The 24,236-nt window shown below is 43.4% G+C and overlaps 2 protein-coding genes across 2 annotated transcripts; both read left to right on the plus strand.

The window, feature by feature from the left end:
• The first annotated feature begins 13,993 nt into the window (after positions 1-13,993).
• LOC100959232 (alpha-1,3-mannosyl-glycoprotein 4-beta-N-acetylglucosaminyltransferase C-like) lies at positions 13,994-17,337 on the plus strand. Its single transcript, XM_012806605.2, is given in 4 exon segments — positions 13,994-14,043; positions 14,230-14,362; positions 15,318-15,474; positions 16,199-17,337. Coding segments are annotated over 4 exon segments (1,479 nt in total).
• Positions 17,338-23,744: 6,407 nt separating this feature from the next.
• LOC105887219 (GRIP1-associated protein 1-like) lies at positions 23,745-24,232 on the plus strand (the record flags this gene model as incomplete). The annotated part of the gene is made up of 1 exon (XM_012806606.1): positions 23,745-24,232. A coding segment is annotated over exon 1 (486 nt), but the record flags the coding sequence as incomplete, so codon positions are not given.
• Between the last annotated feature and the right edge of the window lie 4 nt (positions 24,233-24,236).

Here is a 24,236-nt window from a genome sequence, read left to right on the forward strand (position 1 = left end):
AGCAAGATTAGGCCACATCACAAAGTCCCAAAACAACAAATGCTGGCGTAGATGTGGCGAGAAGGGAACACTTCTACACTGCTGGTGGGATTGCAAACTAATACAGCCTTTTCGGAGAGAAGTATGGAGAATCCTCAAAGATCTAAAAGTAAACCTTCCATTTGATCCTGCAATCCCATTACCAGGTATCTACCCAGAAGAACAAAAATCATTTTACCACAAAGACATTTTGGCAAATGTTTATTTCAGCTCAATTCACAATTGTGAAGTTGTGAAGCAACCTAAGTGCCCATCAACTCATGAATGCATCAACAAACTGTGGTATATGTATACTATGGAATATTTTTCAGCCATTGAAAAAGATGGAGACTTTACATCTTTTACATTTACCTGGATGGAGCTGAAATACATTCTTCTTAGTAAAGTAGCTCAAGAATGGAAAAATAAATATCCAATGTATTCCATACTAATATGAATATGTTTATGTATAAACAATTACATACACCATTATACAACACCATTACACCAATACAACACCATTATAGTCCAGTTTGGGAGTAGAGGGAAGCAGGAGCTGGAGGTGAGAGCACATATGACAGAAGGAGGGAGGGCATGAAGCAGGATCTCACCTGATGTGCATATTGTGCGGCTGTATAACACATGCCCTGGGTAAGGGGCTCCTCTACAAATGGAACTTTACCCCGGGAGTGAGAACAATGTAACCTAAATATTGTACCCTCATATTAATTTGAATAAAGTCATAAAATAAAAAATAATTTAAAAATTTAAAAATTGCACTGATGTATAAGATGCTTCCTACCAAATCCTCATTCCCTCCCCTTCTTTCACAGATGTCAAACCTGCACTGTGGCCTTGGAGTCAATCCTGCTTCCTTCCCTAGTAAATCTCTGGGCCCTCCTTGGCATTGGCTTTTTGATAGATGGAAGTTAGTCCTCACTCCACTTTCATCCAAATTTTTTAAAAGTGGATGGTTTCCACTCTGAAAATACCAAACCGGGGGGTTTTAGTGGTAAATTCTAGTTCCCTACCACTCCCCTTGTGCAAACATGATCTGTACAACCACACAGAGGTAGCCCTGAGCTACAGATGTTCAGCCCAATGATGAGGCACATTTCTGATTCAAAGCTGGGTCATTTCAGAAAATCCATTTTAATAAACAAAACTAGGCCATAGTTCTTTAAAAAGAGGGTTAGTAGGTAGTCAAGCCCAAGTCAGCTGGCTTGGATTCTCGTCATGGAGCCCCACTAGGCATGTTGAGATGGGGAGCAGGGGAAGATTCAGGAATCTACAGTAGCTCTTGGTCTCTGAGGTCAGGAAGTTATTCCAATAAGATGATCTAAACCTCACCCAATGGGCCTGGGCCTCTGGCTCCAGTGGCGGTACAGTCAACGTGACGTCCATGTCTTAGCAGAATGGAAGCTCAGTTCTGCAGATATCTGGGCAGCTATTTGGTCCATTTCCCTACGAAAGGGTGAAACTGACTACAGAGAGCCCAGTTTTCATTCAAAATACCTGGGATGAGGCCAAAATTAATGCAGGGATTAATGAGCTCCTCAGAGCTTCTCCCTACTCTTTCTGATCATTTTTAACACCCAGTGTAGAAGAAAGGTTGAATATGAAACTCCAGTGCTCTCAGCCCCATTTCAAAAACTACTTCATTTGTTTTTCTCCTACTGTATTGTCTCCACCCATCTTATCTGAATCTGTTCATCAGACTGTCTTTTAGTTGCACTGTGTGCATTCTTTTTTTTTTTTTTTTTTTGAGACAGTCTCACTATGTCATCCTCGGTAGAGTGCCATGGTTTCACAGCTCACAGCAACCTCAAACTCTTGGGCTTAAGTGATTCTCTTGCTTCAGCCTCCCAAGTAGCTGGGACTACAGGCGCCTGCCACAATGACCAGCTATTTTTTTTTTTTTTTGTCGTCATTGTTTGTTTAGCAGGCCTGCTAAAGAAGTCGTCATTGTTGTTTTTTAGCAGGCCCGGGCAGGGTTCAAACCTGCCAGCCTTGGTTTGTGTGGTCAGTGCCCTAACCACTAAGCTACAGGCGCCAAGTCATTCTGCGCATTCTAAAAGCTGTTTGCAAAGTGAAGATCAGAGAGCACGGTTAGTCCTGGTGGTCAAAATTAAGTTGGGTTATCCCAAGACCTCTGAGCTAAGTCTTCCAGAGAGTTAGAATGTGGAAACGCAAATGCCAAGAACACTGGCAAAAGAAGGAACAGGGCAACACTTAGCAATAATAGATCCTTAATGAATGCTTCTTCTCTTTACTTCTTCAGCTTCATTTCCTCATCTTTAATATAGAAACAGTAACAAATATGTTCAAGGGCATTGGTGAGGACTCAGTATGAATACATTGGCAAGTGACTTCCCATTCCCATCACCACCATGTCTGGCAGATAAGTTATTCAATAAATATTAGTTGTCTCTCAGAGACATTCTGTTTAACCATCTGCAAGTCATTTGCTATATTTATGATTTGTAATAAAATTGAGTTGCACAAGAAAAATATTATCTGTCTCTTGACTCCAATTTTGTGTGTGTTCTATCTGAGATGGTTCTGGAAATATTTAATAACCTGGATGAAACATGCACCCTGCAGAGCCAGGTCTTAACTCTTTCGCTGGCTTGGTACCTGTAGCTCAGCAACTAGGCTGCCAGCCACATACACTGGGGCTGGCAGGTTTGAGCCTGGCCAGGCCTGCCAAACAGCGACAAATACAACAACCACAAAAAAAAAAAAAAAAAATAGGGCAGCACCTATGGCTCAGTGGGTAGGGCGGCAGCCCCATATAACGAGGGTGGCAGGTTTCGAACCCAGACCCAGCCAAACTGCAACAAAAAATAGCCGGGTGTTGTGGCAGGCGCCTGTAATCACAGCTGCTTCAGAGACTGAGGCAAGAGAATCACCTAAGCCCAGGAGTTAGAGGTCGCTATAAGCTATAATGCCATAGCACTCTACCAAGGGCGATAAAGTGAGACTTTGTCCCTTAAAAAAAAAAAAATAGCCAGGGGTTGTGGCAGGAGCCTATAGTCCCAGCTACTTGGGAGGCTGAGGCAAGAGAATCACTTAAGCCCAAGTTTGAGTTTGCTGTGAGCTGTGCTGCCACAGCACTCTACCAAGGGCGACATAGTGAGCTGCTGTCTCAAAAATAAAAAAACTCTTTTGCTGCTAAGTCATATTAGGCCTGGCAAGTCTCAAAGAAAGAGTCGTGGGTGCTGAACATGGCACCCATCCAAGGACCAGTGTTTACTAAGTGGTTGCTGGGTGAACATTAACCCTGCATTACTCATAAAACTCTTCACAGTCTGAATCAAACTTCTAAGATTCCCATCCTACACCTCTTCCCTCATACAAAATTCAGATTCTATAATATGCCCTTTCCCTTAGCCTCCTCTGACAAATTCCTAATCGAAATCCTAAATTCAAATTCTAGCTCAAATGCTACCTCCATTGGTACCATAACTATAGAGCATAAAAGAAAGAGAAGGAGAAGGAGGAAAAACAAATGCTATCCCCTCTGCAAAGCCTTCTTGATTACCCAGAGACAGTAATAACACCTTTCTGCTGTTTTCGTATCTGATGCTACACTCTAGCATAGCACTTCTTTGAATCAAGGAATATATATTAAGTGCTTTCCATATGGTAAGAATTAACAAAGAAATACCCAACTGGTATTGTAATTTTCTATCACATTAGCCTGCCTTCTAGAAGCCACTAAACAAGGCTTGTTCTTCTTTCCTAACATATATACAAGCCTAATCTAGTATCTGGAAACCAGAAGAAATTAAATATTTAGTATATTTGATGACTAAGTGGATTATTTTCCTTTCATCAGAAACTGAGACAACTATCTCCCCAAATGCATTGAGTGCCCTCTATGTGCCAAGCAGGTGCTAAGCACTGGGGATCCAAAGGATGACACAGTCCCTGCTGTCAAGGTGTCTTACTAGTGAAGAGATAGATAATTAACTAGAATCTTGTATAATCATACAATGGGCAACACTAGACGGAGATAAGCACAGAAAGTCAGGACAGCACAGAGGAGAGGCCTCAGCCTATCACTGCTCCAAAGTGTGGGTGGTTTGTTCCAAGAAGTTTCATCAGATCCCAAATTCTAGGATGCCAGCTACAAAATTCTGTGAGCAGGGATCTTTTGTGAAAAGACACCCTATATAAGAAGTCCTTAACCTGGATTTAACCTAAAGCTAAATGCAAACGTGTATGTGAGATGTACATGTGCATTTTTTAAGTGGGCATTTGTATGCATGCACATAGGAATGTATAGAGCGTATACATTCTACGTATGTGGGTGGATGGGTGAAAGGGGTATGTATGTAAGGGGAAGGAACGTGCTGTGTGGGGAAGGGTGTATAGGTAGGTATATGGGATTGGTGTGTGAAAGCTGTATATGAGTATGGACATGTGGGAGAGAATAGATATGGCGGGGCTGTGTGCATGAATTGATTGTGAATTGGGGGGGTGCTTGCGTGGGTGGGTGTGGAGAATGAGTGAGTGGTTGAATGTATTTTATGCATGTTCCTAAGATGGCCCAAAGAGGTCTATGGCTCATATACAAATAAGAACACCCTCTGGGTATTCTTTCCTTTTCTTTTGAAGAACATTTGAGTTCATCAGTCCAGAAAGTGCCCCAAAACAAACAAAACAATGCCTCAGTGTAGTAGTGACCTAGTGAACTGGGTATCATCCAGCTGTTCCTCAAAGACATCCATTTTTAGGCCTTGCTTGCATCAGAAAGGCACCAAAGAGAAGGCGGTAGGGTTGGTGAGCTCTGCCTTCAGAAATAAAACCATCTAGGCTTCTAGTGCTACGAGAGAAACTATGAGCTGGCCCTGAGCCTGCCGCTAAAGAATTTCTGATGCTCTTCAACTGCCAGTCAGGACTGGACTGGTTGACCTCAGGGTGTTATATAAACCCCCAGTTGACCCAGTCATGCTACAGGTTCCTGCTTTATTCCCTACACCCTGCCCCCATTAGTTCCCTATTCTACACAGAAGCCTGCCATGGACTAGGCCAAGCAAGTGTCCAGAGGTATAGCCAGCAGTGCCTAAAACCTGCGAGGGCATCCGTTGGCTGTGCTAAGCTCTCTCGTTCAATAAACCAGCCCAGCCCCAATGACATTGTCTCTGAAAGCTTTCCCTGAAACTACATCTAAAAACCCAGCATCACTCCTTCCACCAGAAAGACAAGAAACAGCAGAGCAGTTCAGGTACCATGAGTGGAGCGTCATGAAAAACATCATGGAATGCTGCCACATCCCATGTTCTTTCTAGGGTACTCCCTAGCTGGCTGAGCATCTGGGAGGATCCAGCATTTCAAATTACTGTTTAGAACATCAAGAAAAATGACTCCACCTTTTTGGCATGTCTGGAAAAAGCACAGACATTTGGGAGGGTGAGGGGAAACTGGCCCTTTCCCCCAAAAAAGTTCACTGAAAGATCAACTCAAAATTAAGGCAGATTAGGCCGGATGTGGTGGCTCATTCTGTAATCCTAGCACTCTGGGAAGCCGTGGTGGGTGGATCACCTGAGCTCATGAGTTCAAGACCAGCCTGAGCCAGACTGAGACCTCATCTCTAAAAATAGTCTGGCATTGTGATGGGCGCCTGTAGTGCCAGCTACTAATGAAGGCAAGGCAAAAGAATCACTTAAGCCCAAGAGTGTGAGGTTGCTGTGAGCAAAAAAGTGAGACTCTGTCTCAAAAAAGAAAAAAAAAACATTAAGGTAAATTAATAATAAGAAGAAGAGGTTTATTTACTGTTCACACTGGGGGTGGTGATATCACAGAGTAATTACCCAAGATCGCAATGGGATTCACATATTTTTATATCTGTCTTTTAGAAGGGAAATGGAGATGAAGAGCATAGGTAATTCTCTTTAGGGGCAATACATGTTTGCTAGGGAGGATGAAGAGATACTTAGGAGAGTAAATGGATGGAGGGGAAACAGATTGACTTGTAGATTAACATGAGAGACAGATTACCTTTAAAGTCATTCGGGTCAGGTCTGCTGGCTGAATCTTCTTTCCAGCAATATATTGAGATAACAGGGAGGAGAAGGAAGTCAATTATTCTTTTGATGGGTCAGTCTGGTTTAAGCAGATAAAGCAAAAGCCCTTTCCAAGGGCCTATTGATTTCTATGGGCCTTTAAATCAAAATATTCTTTATACCAAGGAGTCATATTGATGATATTTCCTGAGCTTCTTCATATGGATCTCAAAGTTAGGTCAGAGATGCATCATGGAGGTGAGAGGTTGGGCTCTAAACCCCTGAACTTTTCCTAGAAGCATCAAGAGAACTAGTTAGGGAGAGGAGGCTCGGCCATGTCTGAAAGCAGGGAAATGTCTCCATTTCCACCATCGTGATCCAGCCTCTCAGGGCCACTGCCTTTTCTGTTCTGAGCATTTTCCTTCCCACTCACTGCCCACAGATTCTGATTGGGCAAAATAAAATTTAGACATCTTAACTCCATTATCATCCCTTGTGTGTTGTGGGTTTACGAGAAAAATTAGTTATTTTCTGTCATGGCTACCTGGGTCCAGAGGACCAGTAAGGGCCAGGATCCAAGCCAGGGCTTATATAGGAAAGGTGGTGACTAAACTCAGCCAGAAATGGAGCAAGCCAGGAGCTCTCAGACTGAACTAGTTGACTGGTGTCCTTTTCACCCAAATTGACCCAGCTCTACCACTGGTTTCTGCCTCAATTTCCCCACCACCATTGTATTAGTTCCCTGATTGATTGATTGATTTTTAAGTAAAGGCAGGGTCACATTAGATTGCCCAGGCTGGAGTGCAGTAGCTGTTCACAGGGGTGTGATCACTGCAGCTTCAAACTTCTGGCCTCAAGAGATCCTCCTGGCTCAGCCTCTCAAGTGGCTGGGACTGCAGGAGCCCACCTCCACATTAACTTATTTTAATTTTTTTAATTGATAAAGTGCCAAACAGAAGGCTGGACAGACAAACAAGAGAAGCTAGATCTGGTTCAGACTCAAGGGGTTATCTGCTCAGGGGCTGGAAGGTGAAGTCAAAAGTCAGCCAAAGGTTGCATCAATGTACACAGTTACCATTCAATAAAAAAAAAAAAGGATAGATGAAAAAAACTAAAAAAAAAAAAAAAAAAAAAGTCAGCCAAAGGGTGAGGTGGGAAGAAAAAAGCAAAGAGAAGCAAGATGATGTTGACAAATATTATTGTGTAGGGTATTGGAGGATTACCCTGGTTTCAAGGATTATAATCCTACAAAATATGGTCTTGGACAGAAAAGGAGCAAAATTAGAAATCAATTAACAATTACATACCTAGAAATCCCCAAAATATTTGGAAATTAAGCAACACATTTTCAAATAGCTCAGGCATCAAAAAGAAATCACAGAAGTGGCTGGGTGAAGTGGCTCACATTTGTAATCCTAGCACTTTGGAAGGCCAATCTATGAAGTTCACTTGAGGCCAGGAGTTTGAGATCAGCCTGAGCAAGACAGGACCCACAACTCCACAAAAAAATAGAAAAATTAGCTGGTTGGTGGTAGCCTGTGCCTGTTGTCCCAGCTATTTGAGAGGCCGAGGCAGGAGGACTGCTGAAGCCCAGGAGATGGAGGTTGCAGTGAGCTATGATGATGCCACTGCACTCCAACCCAGACAACAGAGTGAGATCCTGTTTCAAAAGAAAGAAAGAGAGGCAGTGCCTGTGGCTCAAAGGAGTAGGGCACTGGCTCCATATGGAAATAAATGAATCACAAAAGAAATTAGGAAGGCCAGGCTCAGTGGCTCAAGCCTGTAGTCCCAGCACTCTAGGAGGCCGAGGCAGGTGCATTGCCTGAGCTCAAAGGTTCCAGACAAGCCTGAGCAAGAGTCAGACCCTGTCTCCAAAAAAATAGCCGGGCTTTGTGGCAGGTGCCTGTAGTCCCAGCTACTCAGGAGGCTTAGACAAGGGAATCACTTAAGCCCAAGAGTTTGAGGATGAGAATGTTGTCAGCTGTGATACATGGCACTCTATGGAGGGCAACAAAGTGAGACTGTCTCAAAAAAAAAAATTATAAAATATTATGAACTAAATAATTAATATACAACATATCTAAATTTGTGGAATACAACCAAAGCTGTCCTTAGAATAAAATATATAGCTTTAAAATCTTATTTTATGTATTTTTTTCAAGAAAGTTCATTAGTAGTAGTAAGGTTTGGGGAGATGGCAAGCTCTGATTGGTAAGTGAAGGTAGGGTGTGAAACTCGTCATACAATCCCAGCAGGTTTTTTCAGTAGTTATTAAATAAAACTGGTTTCAAGATATAATAGGCAATTTCATAAGCCAGGTTTGCAGAAAATGACATTGTTAAAGCAATGTTATGCTCCCTGAGTGTCCCCAATGCCCAGACTCTGTTTCACTTGACAAGAATCACCATTTCACTGGGATTTTCACACCGGGCATATAACTCTCAAAATTCTTAGAATCTCCAATATGATGTCCTTCTCATGCTAATGAGTTGACCAATAGCTAGCAGCTGCTAAGCAGCTTCAGGTTGGAGGTAGGTCACCTGAAAGACTAAGGCAGGACTACCGGATTGAGACTTTCAGCCCCATCCCCCAGCGTGGAACCTCCAAGCTCTTTCCATACCTCACCCTATGCCTTTCTTCATCTGTATTAGGAAAGTTGCAGATACCAGGATGAAATCACTTTGTCACACCTGTTGGAGGTCAGGGGTCCCACTTGCCCAAACCCAGTTAACCTGGTTGAATTACTCGGCTGGGCTAGGCAGTTCAACCAATGCACAGTGATAACTGAAAGCAAAAGTGAGTGGCGGCTGGGTACAGTGGCTCATGTCTATAATCCTAGTACTCTGAGAGGCTGAAGCCTCAAGTGGATTGCTTGAGCTCATGAGTTCAACACCAAATTGAGCAAGAGTCCGACCCTTTCTCTACTAAAAATAGAAAAACTACTAAGAAAATGTTGTAAAGGCTATGTGAACCAGTTTGATGAAAATATTTCAAATGGTATATAAAACCGGCACACTGTACCCCATAATTGCATTAATGTACACAGCTATGATTTAATAAGAAAAGGAAGGGGGGGAGGGAGAGAAGGAGGGAGGGAGGGAGGGAAAGAAAAAAGCTAGCCAGGTGTCATGGTGTCCAGCTATTGGGGAGGCTGAGGCAAGAGGATCACTTGAGCCCAAGACTGAGGTTACTGTGAGCTATGGTGATGCCATGGCACTCTACTCAGAGTGGTAGATTGAAACAGTCTCAAAACAAACAGAAAAAAATAAACAAAAAAACAATGAGTGGAAACTAAAAATAAATGGAGTGGAGCTAGCAATGTGGATAGAAAGCAAAAGTAATCTACAAAAGTTTCAGGGTAAAAGAGACTTTATTTAGGAAGAACAACGGGAGAGTTTAGAGCACTTCCAAAAAGAGTTGAAAGTGGGTTTGCCTCCCGAAGGAGAAAAGGTAAGCAAGAGGAGCAAAGGCCTGGAGGGGGGTCAAATACTCCATTTGAAAGTAGTTGCTAGGGCGGTGCCTGTGACTCAGTGGGTAGGGCGCCGGCCCCTTATACCCAAGGCAGGCAGGTTCAAACCCAGCCCTGGCCAAACTGCAACAACAACAGGGCGTTGTGGCGGGCACCTGTAGTCTCAGCAGAGGTAAGAGAATCACCTAAGCCCACAAGTTGTGAGCACCGAGGGCGATAAAGTGAGACTATGTCTCCACAAAGAAAGAAAGTGGCTGCAAGTCTCTCATTGGCCTCTCTGTGCCTCCGGGTAGCATTGCCCTTTCCTATTGGTTATTGATTGTCTCTTTCTATTGGTCATTGGTTACCTAGGTTACTTCATAGCCACACTCTTAAGAGCCTTCCAGACTTCCTGGTTCAGTAAGCACCCCACCCACGCCCCTCACCTCCAAAGCCCCTTACTTGGTGTCCCTTCTTAAGACCTGGACAAAATAAGGCCAAAAAGGCACAAAGAGGAGGCACATGTTTACTTGTTTGAGATAGAGCTAAGAACCCCTGAAGAAACCCTTTCATGTTTTGAACCCTTTCACACATCTGTTTTGATAAGATTTATCACTAGACATTCTTTTGGACTACTAACTTCAAGTTGGGGTTCCCATGACCTCCTCTTTGGGTTTCATTAATTTACTTTTGTTTTACTGAGTTCTGTAACCCACAGAAGAATTTCAGATAACTGGGAGGCCAAGGCAGGTGTATTGCTTGAGCTCACGAGTTTGAGATCAGCCTGAGCAAGAGAAATAGAAAAAAACTGGCCAGGCATGGTCGCTCAAGTCTGTAATCCCAGCACTCTGGGAGGCCAAGGAGGGTGGATTGCCTGAGCTTACAAGTTAAAGACCAGACTGAGCAAAAGCAAGACCCTGGTCTCTACTAAAAATAAAAAATCTGAGGCAAGAGGATCTCTTGAGTTCAAGAGTTTGAGGTTGTTGTGAGCTATGTCACACCAGGGTGACAGCTTGAGACTCTGCCTCAAAAAAATAAAAATAAAAAATAAAAAAACTGAGGCAAGAAGATTGCTGTGAGCTATGATGCCATGTACTCTACCTAGAGCGACAGCTTGAGACTCTGTCTCCAAAATTAACCACAACGCTTGGGTATTTTTTAGACACCGGGTCTGACTCTTGCTCAGGCTGGTCTTCAACTGGTGATCTCAAGTGTACCTGCCTCAGCCTCCCAGAGTGCTGGGATTACAGGTGAGAGCCACCACACTCAGCTACACAAAAGAACTTTTTAGTATGATAGAACCACCTTTTATCCTTTGGCTGTTAAAAAATTGTATGCATTTATCAAAACTCAATAAACTGGCTCTGTGCCTATAGCTCAACCAGCTAGGGCGCCAGCCACGTACACCTAAGGTGGCGGGTTCGAATCCCCAGCCCGGACCCGCCAAACAACAATGACAGCTGCAACCAAAAAATAGCCGGGCGTTGTGGTGGGCGCCTGTGGTCCCAGCTACTTGGGAGGCTGAGGCAGGAGACTCGCTTGAGCCCAGGAGTTGGAGGTTGCTGTGAGCTGTAATGCCACGGCACTTTGCCCAGGGGGACAGCTTGAGGCTCTGTCTCAAAAAAAAAAAAAAACTCAATAAACTATTACTTAAATGGCATGTAAATCATAATTAAATAAAGAAAAAGAATTAACAAGAAATTACTCTCCTCAAAAAGGCATGGTTTAGAGGAAACTGCTGCCTCAAGGCCACAGTGGCCCTCCAGATCCTGAGGTGTGGCCCCTGGACCAAATCCAGATTTCATAGAACAAAGGCCTGCCTTTATTTATTTATTTATTTTGAGACAGTGTCTCGGTATGTCACCTTCAGTAGAGTGCCATGGCATCGCAGCTCACAGCAACCTCAAACTCTTGGGCTAAGTGATTCTCTTGCCTCAGCCCCCCAACTAGCTGGGACAACGGGCGCCCGCCACAATGTCTGGCTATTTTTTTTTTTTTTTGGTTGTAGTTGTCATTGTTGTTTGGCGGGCCAGGCTGGATACGAACCTGCCAGCTCCAGTGTATGTGGCTGGCACCCTAGTTGCTGAGCTACAGGTGCCGAGCCACAAATGCCTTTATTAAAAGGACTTGTTCTAGAAAATTTAGATTCACTCATAAGGCTGCACTCAAGGATCCAGAGGGCCATATGTGGCCCCAAGGCTGCAGGTTCCCCACCTCTGGTAGGCACATGGGTAGAAAACCATCCCCAAGAAATAGGTATATAGAAACCTGATTTATAACGGAGATGGCATTGCAGATGAGTGGGGAAGAATGTTAGTTTTAATAAGTAAGGCAAGGATGCATGACCATCCACATGGGAAGAATAATGATTGGAACGCTGATTCATATTCTGCACAAAAATCCATCCTACACACCTGCAAGAAGACTACACAGGAGAGCATCATTATGACTTCACACTGAGGGAAGGAAGACAGTGTGCAATAGTAAAGATAGACAAAGAGATCAATGCAACTAAAAAAGCTAAAAATAGCTCCAAGAGTATACAGGGAATTGATTCTGAAAAGGTACTAAAGCAATTCAAAGGGTAAGGAAAAATCTTTTCCACAAACGCTGGTGGAACAACTGGATATCAGTGCAAAACAATCACCTCAACCCCTCCCCCATTTCATACACATAGATTCATTTGAGATGAATCAGAGACTGAAAAGTAAAAGCTAATTCTATAAAGCTTCTAGAAGAAAATGTAAGAGAAGTTTGCTTCCTTGTAGTACATGACATTTCTTAATAGGACCAAGAATTCCTGACCATAAAAAAAAAATCAAACTTTATCAGAATTACATCTCATTTATAATGCAAAAATTTTGTTCTTAATCTTCTCTAGCTTAACTTTAATATAAATCTTTTAACAATTATTGATTGGTTAGTTAGTTTCTAGAAAAGAAAAAGGAGGAAAAAGAGAAAGGAAAAACTGGAAGAAAAGATTCAAAAGAGGAGAAGGGAAGGGAGAATAAAGAGTTTGGGTGCAAAGAATCTAAGTCCAGGTAGATGAAAGCCTATAGGTTTAAGTACACAGCCTTGTCAAAGCAACACTACTCAAAGTACAATTGTTAGTGTACAGAGGAAGAACAGAAAATACACTCTCAGTAATGAAAAAGAACAAATAGACTGGACATAGTGGCTCATGCCTATAATCCCAGAACTTTCAGAGGGCAAGGCAGGAGGGATGCTTAAGCCCAGGATTTCAAGACCAGCCTGAGCAATATAGCAAGACCTCAGCTCTATACAAAATAGAAAAATTAGGGCAGCGCCTGTGGCTCAGTGAGTAGGGCGCCAGACCCATATACCAAGGGTGGCAGGTTTGAACCCGGCCCCAGCCAAACTGCAACAAAAATAGCCGGGCGTTGTGGCAGGTGCCTGTAGTCCCAGCTACTCAGGAGGCTAAGGCAAGAGAATCACCTAAGCCCAAGAGCTGGAGGACTCTGTCTCTAAAAAAAAACAGAAACATTAGCCAGGCATGGCAGCTCCCAGCCATAGTCCCAGTTCCTTGGGAGACTGAAGTGGGAGTATCACTTGAGCCCAGGAGTCAAAGTTGCTGTGAGCTATGACAATGCCACTGCACTCTAGCCTGGGCAACACAGCAAGACTCTGTCTCAAAAAGAAAAAAGGAAGGAAGGAGGGAGGGAGGAGGGAAGGAAGGAAGAAATTTCAGAGGCCCACTGGCAGTCATGGGCCCAAGAGAGAAAGAGAAATTTAAGGACCAATTTGTGGTGACTAAGAGACCAGAGGACCCCCCCAATCAGAGTATGGCAGCAGCCTGAAGAGGGAGGTGTGCAGTAGAATTGGAGATTGATCAAACCCCATCCTTGTCTACTGGGTTCAAACTGACTGTTAGTTTATAAATTTTAGGGTTCAAGATAAAAAAAACTGCAAAGCTGGTTTTGAAACTCTATCCTCACCACACCTTGGGTGTGTGAGGTGAGGCCATAGTGATTAGGGGCCCTTATTCCGGGTGAACAATGATTGTCAGGCAGGGTCTCCTGGGAGGGATGACTAGTTTCAGCTATTTCAAAGGAGCCACTCTGGGACCCCAGCCTTCATTAACATTTCTTCTCCCAGATTTCAGAGAAATCCCTGCTCTCTGACAAACCTTCAAGCCACGTTTTCTGTTAGACAAAAAGACTTCAGTGGATATAACACTCCAAATACGGTGAAGACTTGCACATAGTTAGAAATTTCTTGTCACTTTCTTACCAGTCCAGCATGGGGAAGATATGCTAACAAGCGTGTCCTTGTGACATGATTCAAAACCTTGAGTATCTGCCTAGCATAATCCTAAAAAGGATCAGACACAAAGTAAACGAGGAGCTAATAGACAAGACCAAATTTACTGGTCAATAAAACTCCAAGAGGAGTCTTTGGCGTGAGGTCAAAGTTTGGGGAAGAACATGACACCTAATCTTTGATTTACTCTTCTTGGCAACACATCCTCTCTGGATCTCTACTCCAACAAGGATAAATGAAGGTAGCCCCTCCAATTTCACCTGGAAACTGAGGGAGGGAAAAAGCAGCAGAGGCTGAACAGAATCAAACTCCTTGGCCTTCCTCTTTCCTTAATGTCTACAAGCAGGAGGGAAGGGTTGATCTGGGAGGGAAAAGGTTAAGGGAATAATGAGGCAGTGGTGGCCAAGAAGAGATGTAAGCAGTGAAGTGGCAGGAGGCACTCGGGATCCATAACTGGCTTACATTTCTATACAGAGCAGTTCCCAGCCCCAGCACTATGCGCTATTACCCATGGAGATATATCATAATTGCTGTGTCCTTAGCCATCCTGGCCTTCATTTTCCAAGAGGATAAAAAAGAATATTCTGAGCACAGTGTATCATTGGTGAGTATTAGAGATCCAGACCTGAGCACTTGTCAATCATACAGTCCCAGGGGAATTATCTCAGTTATGTGAAATACTAGTCTCATCATAAGTTCTCTGGAAGAACATTTGAAGAACCAGAAGTGTCAGAGAGAAAATATGAACCAGCTTTGAAATATGTATGGTATTTGAATAGGGACAGAGATGAAGAGAGGGTATTTGAACTGTGGAGAAAGCAAGGCACACACATCTAAAGGACCAGGCTGACTGGCAGGACCAGCAGGCAATGAGGACCGCCTGGGTTCTGCCCACCTCCCAACCAGGGCCTGGCATGAGAGATGTTATTTTCCTCTTTTCTTACATGAAGGGATTTGAAGTAACTTCCCCAAGTGAACATAGTTTGCAAGGGAGAAGACCAAATCCCACATAGGTCATAGCAAAGTTTTGGAATCCACATTTTTTTCTAAAATGACTTAGATCAGTTAGACCAAAGCACAGGGTAGGTGTGGAGAAGTGGTTCAGTAATGTACTCATGGTCAGATTCAAGCAAAAGAAAGGACATTAGAATCCAGGCACTATGTGCATGTTCTTTAAAGACAGGACCAGGTGTTGGTCTTCAGCACATCTCAGAGGACCTGGCACAGGCCTAAGCTGAGTTAGATAACATTGGTTGGACTAACAATGGTAAGAGAAATTAGAGGTGGGCCGTGACAGGGGCAGATAAATTCTTACTCTACCTAAGCCTAGGATCTTCCCACACACATCTCACCCAAACCTGGGAAGCCGACCTCCCTGACTCATGATGAAGTCTGCCAGAAAACCAGTGTGTTCTCAGATGAGGTGGGGAGAGCAGTTAACTGAGCCCTGACACTCAGCCTCCTTGGTGACTGGGTTCCAGGGCTTGTCCAATTGCCCTAAAAGGGGGGGTTTGCTCCTTACTTGTCAAACTGCAGGCTCACATGTATCTTATCTTCAGGAAGAAAAGAGAGAAATGATTTTGAAGTTAGCTCAAAAACAAATTAACTCTGAAAGGGAGAATCATCTGGGAACTTTCAAGAAGTTGCAGAAAAAGTCCCCTTTACTCCAACATGCCAACTACAAATTCCTGGTTGGAGCCCATCCCCAGCAAAAGAGTGAGTACATGGGAGGAAGTGGGCTGACTAAGAGAAGGCCAAAGTATTTCGAAAAGAAAAGGCAGAGAAGGAGGGTCAAGGGGGAAATGATTGTCATCTGGTGAGGAAAGAAGGGTGCTCCAAGGGAGGGCTATGCTATGGGTTTTGGTGCATGTTGTAATCCTGACTGTGTTTTCCTATCATCTGGTCACCCCTGAATGACCAACAGGATGAGAAGTTCACAGTGTCCCAGATGAACCTAATTCACAGCAGGGCCTCAGGGAGAGGAAGACAGGATGAGAGAGGAACCCAGGAACCATGGGAAACAGCACTGGGCAGAAGGAAAAGGAGGTGGTGTGGACTGTGGGTCTCAAGGAACTAGCCTGCCAGACCCTTGGGTGTCCATAGGCCCCTGGAGATCCTCTGATCCAGGTCTGTTTGATCCAAACTAAGATAATTTGCCAAGCCCACAAATTTGCCTTTGCTACCCTGTGGCCTTCCCCATGACAGAGAGCCTGACCCTTCAGGAAGCTCCTCCCACTAGCCTTTCAAAGTATTGATCAGTAACTCCACTTCACAACTCCTGATTGGAGTTGTGATTATAACCTCTCAGCTGGACTATATGCTCCCAGAGAAAAGAAATGTGAATTGTCACAGGTATTGGCCTAAGGGGAAGACCGGGGAGGAGCGTCCTAGGAACTCATCACCATCCTGAAGTATTAAAGGCTCCCCTGTCTCCCCACAGAACTGCTGACGGTGGGGATTTCCTCAGTGCAACATCCTCAGGGGAGCTACCTGTTGGACACTCTGCGGACCTTGTTCCAGGCATCTTCAGAAACTGAGCCGAATTATATCGTGGTGCTGGTCCACCTGTCAGATCCTGACCCTAAACAGCTCAACCAAACAGCTACCAATATTTCAAAGCTCTTTGCACCACATATTGAGGCTGGGGAGCTGCTGGTGATCCATGGTCTCCTCGGAGGCTCTCCTCTCCTGAGAGAGCTGAGTGGTGCTAATCACACCTCACCCTGTGAAGAACTTTACTTCAGGCAGAAGGTAGATTATGTCCTCCTCATGAACTTTGCTGAAAACCTCTCTGATTACTTTCTGTTGATGGAAGATAACATACAGTGCACCCCCAAGTGTATTTCTTTCATCTATGCAGTATTATCAGCCTGGAAAGAATTACACTGGGTGATCCTGGAGTTCTCCAGCCTGAACGTCTCCGGGAAAGTTTTCCACACCAATGACCTCTCCCGCCTGACCTCTTTCTTCCTCCTCTTCCTTAAGGACACTCCTACTGACTTGCTGCTCTCTGAATTCCAGCTTCTCTTGGCCCAAAACGTTCCAATTCGTTTCACTCCCTCTGTCTTGCATCCTATGGGCAATTATTCTGCAGTCAAGGACAGCTGCTTTCCTGTGGAGAAGGACGAAGTACTGGGTGAACCTGACAACCCCCTTGCTACTGTCCTCACAGACATGGAACCAGTATTGAATGTTGTTCCACAATATGCTTATACTCTGAACGAGGAGGGTTACACGACCTTGAATCCTTTAGAAGGAAATCATTTGAGAGTGATTCTGGACAGACCACAAAAAGTCATCCGGATAGCGGTGCTGACGGGCATTGATGATGGAGGAAAATACCAGTTGCGGCAGGGGCAAGTGGAACTGGGCTACCAGCCCACTGAGGAGCCCAAAGACTGTGCTCACTATACCCTGCTGGGGCCACTGGTGGAAGGAAATCTGGACCAGCGGGTATTTTCTAAAGAAGGCTCTGAGGAGAAATTGAGTTGTATCCGACTGCTGGTGTTAGCATCTCAAGAGTCTTGGCTAGTGATCAGGCAGATCAAAGTCTGGATTGAGCCTGAAGAGGACAGTTAGAAGGCACAGGGAGGATTCTGGAAGAATCAGGTTTGGGAATGGAATCTACATGGTTGACAAGAAATAAATTCTAGAAATTGATCAAGGGCTGCTCATTCTTAGTAAGGTGAATGTAAGTAAATTTTTAAAAATTTGCTTCAATACAATATATACGGCTCGGCGCCTGTGGCTCAAGTGGCTAAGGCGCCAGCCACATACACCTAAGGTGGCCGGTTCAAATCCAGCCTGGGCCTGCCAAACAACAATGATGGCTGCAACCAAAAAATAGCCAGGCGTTGTGGTGGGCGCCTGCTACTTGGGAGGCTGAGGCAGGAGACTCGCTTGAGCCCAGGAGTTGGAGGTTGCTGTGAGCTGCGACACCATGGCACTCTACCCAGGGGGACAGTTTGAGGCTCTGTCTCAAAAAAAAAAAAATACAACATATACCAAATTATTCATTCATACATTTCTAGTTAATGTAGTTACAAAAAGAAACCAGGGAGGATTTTGTTTCTAGCAGTTGATGTGACTATGAACCTTATAAAAACTCTCTCGACTAAAACAACTTTGTACAATAAAAACTATTTTTAAGATTATTATTGAAATGAACAGAAAATAAGAAATTCTTAGAGAACAAAAAATTAAATAAAATAGGAACTCAGATAAGCAAGTGAAAACTTAAGCTGCCTTTTCCCTGAAGGAATTAACTATAACCATCACCCACCTTGCCTCCCAAAGTGTTAGGATTACAGGCTGGAGCCACTGTGCCCAGCCTATAACTTTTAATTTTTATATGCACTGAGAAACCAAAAAATTTGTGTAACTTATTTTATTGTGATAGTTACTTTATTGCAACGGTCTGGAACTGAACCTGCAATAGTCTAAGGTCTGCCTATATGCCTGGCTAATACTAACATAAATAATATTGAACAGGGCCAGGCACAATGGCTCATGCCTATAATCCTAGCACTCTGGGAGGCCAAGGCTAGAAAATCACTTGAGCTCAGGAGTTTGAGACCAGCCTTAACAAAAGTGACAACACTGTCTCTACTAAAAATAGAAAAATTAGCTGTGTGGTGGTAGGCACCTGTAATCCCAGCTACTTAGGACGCTGAGGCAGGAATATCCCTTGGACCCAAGAGTTTGAAGTTGCTGTGAGCTAGGCAGATGCCACAGCACTCTAGCCTGGGGCAACAGAGGGAGTCTCTGTCTTAAAAAATAATAATAACAGTAATATTGAACAAGATAGACTTTAAAGGTTGGGTGTGGTGGCTCACACCTGTACTACTAGCATTTTGGGATGCTGAAGCAGGAAAATCACTTGAAGTCAGGAGTTCAAGACCAACCTGGTCAACATAATGAGATCCCATCTGTATAAAAAATAGAAAAATTAATAGCTCATGGTGACACACACATGTAGTCCCAGCTACTTGGGAAGCTGGGACAAGAGGATCACTTGAGCCTGGGAGTTTGAAATCATAGTGAACTACGATCATGCCACTACCCTCATGCCCAGGCAACAAAGTAGTACCTTGTATCCAAAAAAATAAATAAACAGACCTTTGGATTTAAACAGGGTTGTGGATTTTCCAAATTTATACAATGAATTAAGAAGCAAAGAAGTTATAAGTATATTCAAGGCAATGACCATAGGAATGGACTGAATTATTAATAAATCTGTGTAAGCATAGGAGAAAGGACATAAAGGGGGTGAGATGTGGTAAAAGGTGGAAGCAGTTCAATGCATGTGTGAAGACCCAATGTCAATGACGTCTTATCTAAGATATGGGGGTAATGTCTTGGTCACCATCTGGATGATCTTGCATGTTTGTCAGCAACCTTACCGAAGCATCTGAGGAAATCTCACTGAAAATGATCCTGCAACTACATAACTAGAGGTATTACAAAAGCAGAACAAATGAATTACAACGGAAAGATGCCCTGGTCCAGAAGCACTTGACATCGCTGAGGCACTGGCAGCAGGTGCTGGAGGACATCAGTGTGCAGCACAAAAAGCCAGCTGACATCCCTCAGGGCTCCCTGGCCTACCTGGAACAGGTGTTGGCCACTATCCCTGCACCTCTGAAGCTGACCTGAGGGAGGGTATGCCAGAGTGCTGGTGGCCTTGGACAGCTTGCCACATACTTCTCATGGACACGGGTGGCATTTTGAAGAACTCTTTGCCAGGGAATGAGTTGATTTTAGTTTTATGCCCCCACCTAAAATTTTTCCACTATTTTTATAAGCTGTTTAATTTTGGGAATACTTTTTGAAATTCTTGTGGCTTGAGTAAACCAAGTGAATGTGTCTTTGGCAAAGTTTAGACTGTTAGTGTGGTGATATGTCTAGATTGTTTTTTAAGGATTTGTTTGGGGGCTTTTTCGCTTTTTAAATTTTTGTGTGACTTTCCATTTCCTTGCACGTACTTCTAGTTGTCAGTCGACTTTGTTTGAGCTGAGGGAAAAGACCATTAAGTAGTCTGAGGATGCAGGATGAAGATTTTGCTTGGGGGTCCTTAATTACCCCCTAATGGTAGGGTAGAAAAATAAGTCCATTTGCTGTGTGTCAGTGTTGAACTACCTCAAGAAGAGGAATGTAGTACACCATGTTCATCTTGTGCCCAGAGCTCTCAGAACAAGGAGATTATAAATAGGAGAAGGAGGCTTAAATCATCCTGGGTTAGTGAAGTGATGGCTGATGCTGACGTTTATTTGGAGTAAGTTTATACTTTGTGCAGTGTTTATTTACTTCTTGATGGGGCGGGATGCAGTGGGTGCAGTGATGTGCTGAATTGTGTTACATTCTGTGGTAAGGAGGCAGTGTGAGTGACCAGGCAGATTGTATCTCAGTGACATGGCAGTCAGAGCATTAAAGCTTACTCCAGTTGTCTCTTTGAAAAAAAAAAAAAAGTAGCAGGCATGTACTAAAGGCCTGTTTTATATTAGCTACTACCATCATTATCATTATTATTTATAGGGTCAACTACTAATTCTTGGCAAGAATACGATATATCACTACCTACATCCGCTAGCTCATTTGCTACCAGCCATCCTATACTCCTTTCCATCCCTTGGAATACCATTGTTCTTTGACTAAGTATAGTGTTCAAGGAGGCATGAAGAATTTGGACTTGATTCAGGCCATTGTCCTTCGCAAAGACTGATAGAGGCACAGCACCACTCACAAATAGTGGGCAGGGAAGCAAAGGTTAAAGAAACACTTGGGGGGGGGGAGACATAATTGATCTCTGTAATGTTCCGGGCTCTTTCCATGCCTACGGAAAACATTAATCCTCTCCAGATATTGGCTCCTCACCCTTAACCTACGGCGTCCCGAGGAAGATGCACGAGAAGGATGGCAGGTGCTGAAACACAGACCCTGCCATCACAGACCCGTGCTATGCCCTTTCTAGAGAACTGGGGCTGCTTTAAATAACAAAGCAACAAAGACGGGAACGAAGGCAAAAATAAAATGAGACAACAAAGAAATGTTTGGTTCTGCTTCCTCTGTTCCACTGCACCTTCTGCCTACATTGTGTGTGTGTGTCCAGCCTCCTATGTGTCATTGTTCTTTGATGCTTTCTTCAACAGTGGTTCTCAGCCAAGGGTGATTTTGCTCTCTGGGACAGTCAGCACTCTCTGGAAATATTTCGGGTTGTCACAACTAAAAGATGCTATTGACACCTAGTCCAGCTGGGGGTGCTGCTGAGCAAACTACAATGGATTGAACGGCTTGGGACAACAAAGAATTAATCCTGCCCCAAATGTCAATGGTGCCAAGATTAAGAAATTCTGCTCCTCAATAAATCAGCAACAACTTTTGTGACAGGTTGAAACTACTTTTAAACAATTGTTAATACAAATAAAAAATGTCCATATTTGCAAAGAGAGAATAGATTCTTCTAACAGCAGATGGATCAAAATAATTCTTTTAACCACAAAAGGCAAAATTAGTAGTTTAATAAGTCATGGTGCATAACTAGAAAAATGTCTACGAAGGACAGAATTCTTAGTTTAAAGACTAAAAGAATTTCTACCAGAATTTCTTTTAACATTTTACAATTTCTTTATATTTGGATTTGTGTTTTTGGTCCACTATGCGGTTTTACTTGGAATTTGTAATTTAAAACTACAATCCTTGAGGGCGGTGCCTGTGGCTCAAAGGAATAGGGCGCCAGCCCCATATACTGGAGGTAGCGGGTTCAAACCCAGCCCCAGCCAAAAACTGCAAAAAAAAAAAAAAATCCTTGAAAGGACTATACCTTTACTTTAAAAATCTATGGACTTAAAAAAAAAAATCTATGGGCTTCTCTCTTAAACACGCTGCACTTAAGATTTTCCCTACTACTTGATCAAAATTTTTTTTTGTCAAGATTTCGAATGACCCCCCACTTATAAAATTTGAGATTTGTTACCTTATAAAACCAAGAGATTACCAGGGACTGAATCCTAGACCATTTCAACATTAAGATGTTGAGCAGATAAAGGGAAACCAGTAAAAGAAAGTAAGATGAGACATAAAAGCAGAAGGAAAACTAAGTGAGTGAGATGTGGAGACAGTGTTTCAAGAAGGATGGATGGAATAATTAGCTGCATCAAAGGCTGCTGATAAGCCAAGTTAAATGAGGCCAGATCATTCATCACTGAATTTAGCAATGTGGAGATCAAGTAAAATAGCAGCAAAAGGATTATAATGAAAAACTGCCCTACCTCCCTTCTCCCTGGTCCTATTCCCCAAACATAACTAGTTTCAAATCTTTTAACTATTTCTTCTAGTGTTGCATCCTTTTTTTTTTTTTTTGAGACAGAGTCTAATTTTGTCACCCTTGGTAGAGTGTCATGGTATCACAGCTCACAGCAACCTCAAACTCTTGGGCTTAAAGTGATTCTCTTGCCTCAGCCTCCCAAGTAGCTGGGACTATAGGTGCCCACCATAATACCCAGCTATTTTTAGAGATGAGGACTCGATCTGGCTCAGGCTGGTCTCAAACCTGTGAGCTCAGGCAATTCACCCGTCAGGATTACAGACATGAGCCACTATGCCTGGCCCATATTTCTAAATAAAACACTTGTACTACCATTTTCAAATGTTAGTTTATACACAATTCCTTGTCACGTTAGGTTAAGTTTTAGCACTTCTAGCCAACTCAACAAATAATGCACTTGTCTTTCCTCTGTTGGTCAATGACTACAATAAATGTATTGTCGTATTTATTGGTGAAAGACTGAATGTTTTCTCCCCAAGGCTGGGAACAGAGCAACTCACCACTCCTTTTCAACACTATACTGGAAGTCCTGGTTCACACACTAGGGTAAGCAAAAGAAAAAGCATATGGACTGGAATGGAAGAAAGAAAACTCTCCCTTTTCACAGATGACATGATTGTTTATATAGAGAACTCCAAGGAATCTACAAAAAATCGCTTAGAACTAATGGTGGGGGGTGGCGCCTGTGGCTCAGTGAGTAGGGCGCTGGCCCCATATACTGAGGGTGGTGGGTTCAAACCCAGCCCAAACAAACTGCAACAAAAAAAACTAGCCAGGCATTGTGGCGGGCGCCTGTAGTCCCAGCTAGTTGGGAGGCAAGAGAATCACCTAAGCTAAGGAGCTGGCGATTGCTGTGAGCTGTGATGCCACAGCACTTTACTGAGGGTGACAAAGTGAGACTCTGTCTCTAAAAAAAGGAACTAATGGTGGCTTTGGTAAGGTTGCAGAATATCAAGTTAACACACAAAAAATAAATCACATATCTAGATACCAGTACTCTACAATTGGAAATCAAAATTTTAAAAAGCAAAAGCATTTAAAACAGCATTCCTCCTCCATTCATGTTATGACCTAAACTGTGTCTGCCACCAAAATTCATGTGTTGAAGTCTTAACCCCAGAATGTGACTGTATTTGGAGATAAGGTCTTCAGAGAGGTAAAATGAGGTGACTGGAGTGGGCACTTATCCAAAATGACTGGTATCCTTACAAGAAGAGGAGATTAGGATACAGACACACACAGAGAAAATCATGTGAAAATACAGGGAGAAGATGGCCATTTACAAGCCAGGAGAGAGACATCAGAAGAAATCGTCCCTGCTAACACTTTCATCTTGACCCTATACCTGCCAGAGCTAAGAGAAAATAAGTTTGTGTTATTTAAGCCATCCAGTCTGTGGTAGTTCATTATTTCAGCCCTAGCAAACCAATATATCTCCTCCCCTGCAAATGTGAAATACTTATATATAAAATAACAAACATATACAGACACTATATTCTGAAAGCTATAAAATACTGCTGAAAGAAATTTTAAAAGACCTAAAGAAATGGTGGTAGACCATATTCACGCATTTGAAAACTTAACACAATAAAAATATCATTCTTCACCATGTTATTCTACAGATTTAAGACAATTCTCTTTAAAAATCCCAGCAAGAGGAGGAACATGGCGCAAGCTCTGTCTGAGGAGGAGTTTCAGCGGATGCAGGCTCAGCTCTTGGAACTCCGAACAAACAACTACCAGCTTTCAGATGAACTACGCAAGAATGGTGTTGAACTTGCCAGTCTTCGACAGAAGGTCGCCTACCTGGATAAGGAGTTCAACAAAGCTCAGAAGGCATTGAGCAAGAGCAAGAAAGCTCAGGAAGTCGAGGTACTGCTGAATGAAAATGAGATGCTGCAGGCAAAGCTGCACAGCCAGGAGGAGGACTTCCGTTTGCAGAACAGCACGCTAATGGCCGAGTTCAGCAAGCTCTGCAGCCAGATGGAACAGCTGGAACAAGAGAACCAACAACTAAAGGAGGGGGCTGCTGGAGCAGGGAGTGTCCAAGCTGCATCTCTCGTGGATGGGGAGCTGCTGAGACTACAGGCAGAAAACACTGCCTTGCAGAAGAATGTGGCAGCCTTGCAGGAGCGCTATGGGAAAGAGGCCAGGC

This window comes from Otolemur garnettii, unplaced genomic scaffold (assembly GCF_000181295.1).
Source record: "Otolemur garnettii isolate 467f Iridium unplaced genomic scaffold, OtoGar3 scaffold00055, whole genome shotgun sequence".
Lineage (NCBI taxonomy): Eukaryota > Metazoa > Chordata > Mammalia > Primates > Galagidae > Otolemur > Otolemur garnettii.